The sequence below is a fragment of the Cetorhinus maximus genome, chromosome 25 (assembly GCF_964194155.1).
Source record: "Cetorhinus maximus chromosome 25, sCetMax3.hap1.1, whole genome shotgun sequence".
Classification (NCBI taxonomy): domain Eukaryota; kingdom Metazoa; phylum Chordata; class Chondrichthyes; order Lamniformes; family Cetorhinidae; genus Cetorhinus; species Cetorhinus maximus.
The window spans coordinates 42643995-42652788 of NC_135903.1; the positions used below are offsets into that span (position 1 = coordinate 42643995).

Here is an 8794-nt window from a genome sequence, read left to right on the forward strand (position 1 = left end):
TAGTTTGCCAGGGAGTGGAGGTATTTCTCTCTGTTTCAGAGAGAGCCAAGTGATTACAGCCTGAGGGCACCACTTTGCGTCAAGCATGGGCAGAACAGGAACCTCTCCCGCTCTTATTGCCTGTCAGGGGCATGTTGGAAGGATTAGCAGGCTGACTATCAACATTTTTGGCCACATCATATATGTTCCGTCCATGGCTAACAGTTCTGGAGTGGGTCTTGAAGCCCGAACTTCTGGTTCAGAGGCACCACCCACTGAGCCACAAGACCTCCCTCATCCCTGATACCATTCTAGTAAATCTCTGCTGTACCCTCACTAAGGCCTTGACATCCTTCCTCAAGTGTTCACCAGAATTGGACACAATACGCCAGGTGACCCCATGTTTGCAGAGGTCTCTGTACCATCCACTAAAAACAGGTTTACACAAAAATATGTAATCCAATCACTCACACACGGGTAGAGTTATGACAAATCAAATAGGAGCCTGGATTTTCATTTGAAATAGAACTGGGGGAACAGAGACATCTCCCTAACTTGGGGGCACTGGCAGGGGGACAATCAATACTGATGGCAGTGCCAATCTCAGAGGACATGTAAGGCACTGAGTGCAGTTAGCTGGGTGGTACAGTTAGTGCAAGCACTGACAGACATAGTGCTAACCTAAACTGTACCAGTAACTGGAACTGAGATCCTATGGAATGGTCTTGCTGCTGCCATCAATATCCTGTTATCAATATGTTATCAATATTTCATCATCAATATCCTGCCGTCATGCTGGCATTCTTTGCTGGTCACATCTCCATTTTACTAATGTGTTTTTTGTTCTCCTGAGGTTCTGATCCTTTTCACATACGGCCGTCTTGGAATGCAGGGCTCCACTACCTAAACTCCATAGCTTCACTCCTCCTTTTTTCTGTAACCTCCTCCAGCCCTACTACCTTCCAAGATATCTGCGTTCCTCCAAGTCTAGCCTCCTGAGCATCCCCGATTTTAATTGTGCCACCATGGGCTGTGCTTTCAAATGCCTCGGCCCTAAGCTCTGGAATTCCCTTCCTTAACCTCTCCACATCTCTCTCCTCTGTAAAGATGCTCCTTAAAACCTACCACTCTGTTGATCCTGGTCACTAGTTTGGTTGGGCTTATGGATCCGGATTGCACACTTATTTCGGGATGACCAAGTTGGTACTATAAACAGAGTAGATCAGTAGATGGTTCTTACGTAGAACACATTCTATTTATTTACAAAGGAACTCAGCAGCTACACTTGTGCTTTCATCTCAAACCCTGTCTCTCCATTACAGACACTAACTATAGACTACTGACTGCTCAGGTAGCCCTGCTATCGCTACTCTGCTATTGAATACTAAAATCATGTGATCTTCCATTATTACATTCTTCTTAAAGGTATATTACACATCGGGTTACCACACGCTCTGACAAAGCTTTTGGCCAACGTCCCAATATCTGATTATGTGGCTTCACGTTAAACTTATCTGATAGCATTTCTGGAAATGGCTTGGGAAATTTTACTGTTAAAGGCGCTTTACAAATGCAAGTTGACACAAAGAGACTCAGACAGCCTGTACCTGCAAACTATTCAACTGTGTGGAGCATCATTGCTGAGCCCAATCTTGATGACACCACATGCACACCCTGTGCAGCAAGAGATGAGCTACCTGTCAGGCTGCTCTTTATACCAGGGTTCACTGTGTAGGAATCAGGAGCAGGAATTGGGGCTGATCGCCTCTTCCTCAGTACCAGGGTTCAGGGCCTAGTTCTTGGAGCTCCGTATCTGTGTCAGCTAATGCCAGCTCATTTAGCACAGACAGAGCCGGAGTTCCTTCCCAGTGACTGGCTCAACCTTAAACATCTCCGTCAGGGGGAAATGAGCAGTGGCAGTTGTGGAGTGAGGAGAAAGACAGCTTCAGCTTCCTGACTAACTCAGGAAATTAAAGATAGCACCTGTTTTGTAATGCAAATTCTGCCATAATATCAGCTGATTAGCTTACTTAATTAAAACTGTTCAACCATGTTAACCATGACTACGTGCTCCACTCAGTAGAACACAACAGCCCTGTTCCCATGTCCGTTGTGGTTTAGTCTGTAGCACTCTTGTGTCTGGGTCAGAAGGTCATGGTTTCGAATCCCACTCTTGAGACTTGAGCACACAATTAAGGTTGAAACTCAAATGCAATATGGAGGGAGTGCTGCACTGTCAGAGGTTCTTTTACATAAGGCCCTGTATGCCCTCTCAGGTGGAATGTAATAAGTCTCATGGTGTTATTTGAAGAGCAGGGGAGTTCTCCTGGGCAATTTTTATCCCTCAAACAACATCACAAGAACAAAGCGCCTGGTCACAGTCACATTGCTGTTGTGAGAGCTTGCTGTGTGCAAATTGGCTGATGCGTTAGCTACATTTCAAAAAGCTGGCTGTAAAATGTTTTGGGACATCCCCAGGTCATGAACGGTGCTATATGAATATAAATCTTCCTATTCTTACAGGTTATTTTGATAGACAGAATGAGTCCAAAAATCAGATGTTAGTGAATGTGGGGCCGGGCTTGCAGTATTTTATTATTTTCTTTATTTGTTGAACAATAATTAAACAAACATTTCCTAACTTGGGAAACACAGTAAAGAACTGGGGGTCACTGACAGCAATGACTGCGGATACAGGTTGTGTTTCTAGTTTTCACTCATGCTCTCTCCTTATGGCGCTGTCTCTTGCTGGGCTGTAGAAACACATCAGTATAGCACACGAATCACATTCTTCACATGTCAGCCTATCAGCATAGCATTTACCAAGGGGAGGCATCATGGTAGATTCTGATCTCTGTCCACACTTAACATCAAGTCAACATTACTTGGATAAGGGCTCAGGAGCAGAAGTCATGCCTCAGTTTCCTCTCCCTATCTCAAGGTACTGCTGCCAATAGAAAATGCCATTCCTGCTGTTCTACACATGGCCAGATAACCGAACACACACTGGAGAATAAGCCAATAATCTCCTTCTCTGTATAACCTGGTGTTACTCTGATTAGTGCTGGCTGATGGGTAGGAGGGGAGTGCACACAATTTTAAGGAAGCTACCTGGAGTCCAGTACTGGGGTACAGTAATGGTGAGTAAATCTCTGGTGACTCATGCAATTTGAGGTGATTAATTATTTGTTTTAGAAAATATTATCAAGTGCAATTCTTCCCAGAGCCTCTTGTGACTAACACATCAAATAACAGCAAGGTTTCAAGTCAACATAAAATATTATATTCAAATCTATTGATATTGTAAATGGAATTTTTTTAAATTCCTTAAATCCAACACCCCTTTCCTCCTGGGACACTCTGGAACTATACAAAACCTGGGAGGGTGCAGGATCCATTCCCCCTCTCTACTGGTTTAATCTGGGATATTCAAATGGACTTTAGTCCCTCTGTGCATGGGGTGGAGGGACTAAGGGGCTCAGAGGAAAAATATCAGCTAGGATTCCCAGTCCTGATCCCTATTCAGTGAGCTTCACTATATGTGCGATAGCGTGTGATCAGGGTGTATGCCCCCAAGCCAGAGTTGAATCGTGGCTGACAATCACTGTCTAGTCTCACAGCTGCTGACTGGCTCTTTGGACAATATTCTAAAGGGAACTCTGAGAACCATATCCCAGGTGGGTCAAACTGGGGGAGGTTTCGGGCCAAATCCATCAGTCACACGCTGCTCACTCCTTCCATTGTCAGAAATGGCGGTGTCAGACTATCCTGAATCTCCTGCGTCCTAGAGGAGGAGGCCCTGAGTGCAGACTGCCCATGTCTTTCGGCTCAAAGATGATGCAGAGCCAAAAAAGGGATAAAGATCAGACATTTCACTCAGTGGAACCTGTTACCAATGCCCCAAACACTTGGGTACATTGGAAGATCTCAAGACACGTTCAGAGTTTTATTAGAAACGTTTCCCAACAGAAAGCTCAAGCCATCTCCTCAATGTAAACATGTTTGATGGGCTGTCATTAAGGTGTCAGCTGTGATACAGTGAGAGCACTCTTGTTTCTGAGTTAGAAGGTTGTATGTTCAAGACCCATGCCAGAGACAGAAACACATACTCTAGGAAGACATTTCAGCAGAGTGCTGCCTTTTGGATGAGGATTAAATCAAGATCTTGGGTGAATGCACAAGGTCAGATGGCAGTTTTCAAAGAAAAGCTGAGGTTCCCTGGTGCCCTGGCTAATATTTATCCTTCATCACTAAAACTAATTAGCAGTCATAATCATATTGCTGTTAGTAGGAGCTCAGATTGGCTGCCACATTTCCTACATTGTCACGATGACTACACTTCAAAACTACTTCATTGGCAGTAAAGTGCTTTTGGGATGAACTGAAGTCACAAAACCGCTATTTAAATGCATTTTTTTCATTATAATCTAAATATCATTGACAACGCACTCCTGCCTGTAACTAGGGGAGGGTCACAGAGGAAGAGGAGTACTTAAAATGCTGAGTAGAATCACTGTAAAACAGGTTGTTTATTCATTTAATAACATTCAGTTGTGAAATTCTTCCCTGATTGTCAGCCCAGTAACTGCATTCCTGCTGTCCGGGACTGGGGGGGAATTGATTCCCCATCCCAACACAGCAAATTTGGCAGGGATAGAACAATAGGGCAACAGTAGCTGTGTGAACGCGAGAAGGCGAGAGTTTGTGTCAGAATGTGTATGTGTGTCTATATATATATATATATGTATAATGTGTGTAAGTGTAGTGTAGTGTGTGTGTAGTGTGTGTCTATATATATATATGTATGTATAATGTGTGTAAGTGTAGTGTAGTGTGTGTATATATATATGTATAATGTGTGTAGTGTGTGTGTGTGTAGTGTGTGTGTATATATATAGTATGTATAATGTGTGTAAGTGTAGTGTAGTGTGTGTATATATATATATGTGTATGTATAATGTGTGTAAGTGTAGTGTAGTGTGTGTGTATATATATATGTATGTATAATGTGTGTAAGTGTAGTGTAGTGTGTGTGTGTATATATATATATGTATGTATAATGTGTGTAAGTGTAGTGTGTGTGTGTGTAGTGTGTATATATATATATGTGTGTGTGTATAATGTAGTGTAGTGTAGTGTGTGTGTATATATATACGTATGTATAATGTGTGTAAGTGTAGTGTGTGTGTGTGTGGTGTGTATATATATATATATGTATGTATAATGTGTGTAAGTGTAGTGTAGTGTGTGTGTATATATATATGTATGTATAATGTGTGTAAGTGTAGTGTGTGTGTGTGTAGTGTGTATATATATATATGTATGTATAATGTGTGTAAGTGTAGTGTGTGTGTGGTGTGTGTATATATATATGTATGTATAATGTGTGTATATATATATGTGTGTATGTATAATGCGTGTGTGTAGTGTGTGTGTATATATATATGAATGTATAATGTGTGTGTGTAGTGTGTGTATATATATATGTATAATGTGTGTGTGTAGTGTGTGTGTATATATATATATGTATGTATAATGTGTGTGTGTAGTGTGTGTGTGTATATATATGTGTATGTATAATGTGTGTGTAGTGTGTGTGTGTATATATATATGTGTGTATAATGTGTGTGTGTAGTGTGTGTATATATATATGTATGTATAATGTGTGTAAGTGTAGTGTGTGTGTGTATATATATATATGTATGTATAATGTGTGTAGTGTGTGTGTGTATATATATGTATGTATGATGTGTGTAAGTGTAGTGTGTGTGTGTGTAGTGCGTGTATATATATATATGTATGTATAATGTGTGTAAGTGTAGTGTAGTGTGTGTATATATATATATGTATAATGTGTGTAGTGTATATATATATATGTATAATATGTGTAAGTGTAGTGTAGTGTAGTGTGTGTGTAGTGTAGTGTGTGTATATATATGTATGTATAATGTGTGTAAGTGTAGTGTAGTGTGTGTGTATATATATATGTATGTATAATGTATGTAAGTGTAGTGTAGTGTGTGTGTATATATATATGTATGTATAATGTGTGTAAGTGTAGTGTAGTGTGTGTGTAGTGTGTGTGTATATATATATGTATGTATAATGTATGTAAGTGTAGTGTAGTGTGTGTGTATATATATATGTATGCATAATGTGTGTAAGTGTAGTGTAGTGTGTGTGTAGTGTGTGTATATATATATATATGTATGTATAATGTGTGTGTGTAGTGTGTCTATATATATATGTATGTATAATGTGTGTAAGTGTAGTGTGTGTATATATATATGTATGTATAATGTGTGTAAGTGTAGTGTAGTGTGTGTGTATATATATATGTATGTATAATGTGTGTAAGTGTAGTGTAGTGTGTGTGTAGTGTGTGTGTATATATATATGTATGTATAATGTATGTAAGTGTAGTGTAGTGTGTGTGTATATATATATGTATGCATAATGTGTGTAAGTGTAGTATAGTGTGTGTGTAGTGTGTGTATATATATATGTATGTATAATGTGTGTAAGTGTAGTGTAGTGTGTGTGTAGTGTGTGTATATATATATATATATATGTGTATGTATAATGTGTATAAGTGTAGTGTGTATATATATATATGTATAATGTAGTGTAGTGTGTATATATTATATATATGTATGTATAATGTGTGTGTGTGTAGTGTGTCTATATATATATGTATGTATAATGTGTGTAAGTGTAGTGTAGTGTTTGGGTAGTGTGTCTATATATATATGTATGTATAATGTGTGTGTGTAGTGTGTCTATATATATATGTATGTATAATGTGTGTATAATGTGTGTATATTATGACTGCGCCGGCACCACCCTCACAGTCAGGAGGAACCGCACTGGCGTCAGTTTCCATTAACTGGATCCCGTCTCCACACGGGGCTCTGGGCAACAGCCGGAGATCCACAGGATCCCGGCACCCACAGGATCCCTCTCCCTTCTCCCCGGGAGATTACAGACTGGTTCAGGTTATTGTCCCAGCCCCGGCACAGCCCCCCCAGGCCCCCCGGCTCTGGCCAGGAGCAGGAGCAGCTTTTACAGAGATCGCCACTTACTCTGCACCTCGAACTTGCGGATGATGGTGTCCAGGTAGGTGTTCTGGGGGGCGACATGGCCCCTGCGAACCGGCATCTTGTCGGCAAAGGTCTGCGATTTAGCCGCTAATTCTTCGCACCCGGCACATTGTCTCCGGCTCCGTGTCCCATCCCTTTCTGTGCGGGGTGTGTAGAGGGGGAAACACGCCCTCCAGCAGCTAGCTCACTGTTACCAAGACACCCGGCTCCAGGGAAATCCAAGCTCCATCATCCCTGTCACCTCCCAAACACAGACAACAGGATCAAACCCCTCATTCCAGACAGACAGAGACAGAGGGAGATCAGGGGGGTGGGTGGGGAAACAGCAACAACAGGGGAAGGAATCACTGCTAATTAAAGACACAAAGACACTCTCCAGTTTAAAAAGGATTGAAAATAAAGACATCAATTAAACCCTTACACTCGAATAGCTGCCTGGAGGGACAGCAAGAATGAGTGACACACGAGGGTAGGTGCTGCACAGGCCACATTTAGGGTTGTACACCAATTAATCATCATTGCAGTCCCGGCTTCTGCTTGTTCTCATTTCTCCTGAAGGATGTAATTCAACAGCCTCCAGGGGAAGGTTCTGCAAGTGGATTACTTGTAAAACACACACTCCAAATTCTGAGCAGATGATCTTCCCCCTGGAAGGTTGCTGTGAGGAAAGGGGGGGTGGGTCAAACCAAGGTCACACCAGAGTCAGTTTAAAGGGGAACAGTCCACATGGAAAAAGACATGGGTCTTTGCAAATCTGTGAGGAATTAGTACCTGGGCATCAGATTCTTGTCATGAAATTCCACAGGGTGCACCTTTCCCAGCCCGAAACAGGGGTACATCTGTCAACACTCCTCATGAAGACAGTTCACCTTTAATTCTTCAAACTCTCTCCATTCAAAATACCACAGATTTCAGGGGTGGGGGGGAGGATGGAATGTGTCTAAACTTACATGTGTTTGAAAATTAGCCTTCCTGTGAAATTTGAGCTCAGAAGGTGAAGGATATCAGTGCGAGGGAATGGAACTATTTCCAACTCAATCATCCAGTGTCCCCACCAAACACTCCCCGGACAGGTACAGCACGGGGTTAGATACAGAGTAAAGCTCCCTCTACACTGTCCCCATCAAACACTCCCCGGACAGGTACAGCACGGGTTTAGATACAGAGTAAAGCTCCCTCTACACTGTACCCATCAAACACTCCCAGGACAGGTACAGCACAGGGTTAGATACAGAGTAAATCTCCCTCTACACTGTCCCCATCAAACACTCCCAGGACAGGTACAGTATGGGGTTAGATACAGAGTAAATCTCCCTCTACACTGTCCCCATCAAACACTCCCAGGACAGGTACAGTATGGGGTTAGATACAGAGTAAAGCTCCCTCTATACTGTCCCCATCAAACACTCCCAGGGCAGGTACGATACAGTGTTAGGTACAGAGCAAAGAATATAAGAACATAAGAAATAGGAGCAGGAGTAGGCCATTCGGCCCCTCAAGCCTGCCCCACCATTCAACAAGATCATGGCTGATCTGCCCCAGGCCTCAACTCCTCTATTGTGCCAGCTCCTCATAGCCCTTAACTCCCTGATATTTCAGAAATCTATCTATCTCCTTTTTAAATACTTTCAGTGATCTACCCTCCACAACTCTCTGGCAATGAGAATTCCAGACATTCACTACCCTCTGAGAGAAGGAATTCCTTCACATCTAAG

General features: G+C 42.0%; 1 protein-coding gene across 1 annotated transcript in view; it reads right to left on the reverse strand.

Annotated features, from left to right (window-relative positions):
• The window catches only part of kcnh6a (potassium voltage-gated channel, subfamily H (eag-related), member 6a), a 215063-nt gene extending 207391 nt beyond the window's left edge, over positions 1-7672 (reverse strand). The window contains exon 1 of the mRNA XM_078529856.1: positions 7062-7672. Coding sequence (XP_078385982.1) covers positions 7062-7137 — 76 coding nt within the window. The 5' untranslated portion in view covers positions 7138-7672. The remainder of the gene's footprint in view (positions 1-7061) is intronic.
• Positions 7673-8794: the final 1122 nt, after the last annotated feature.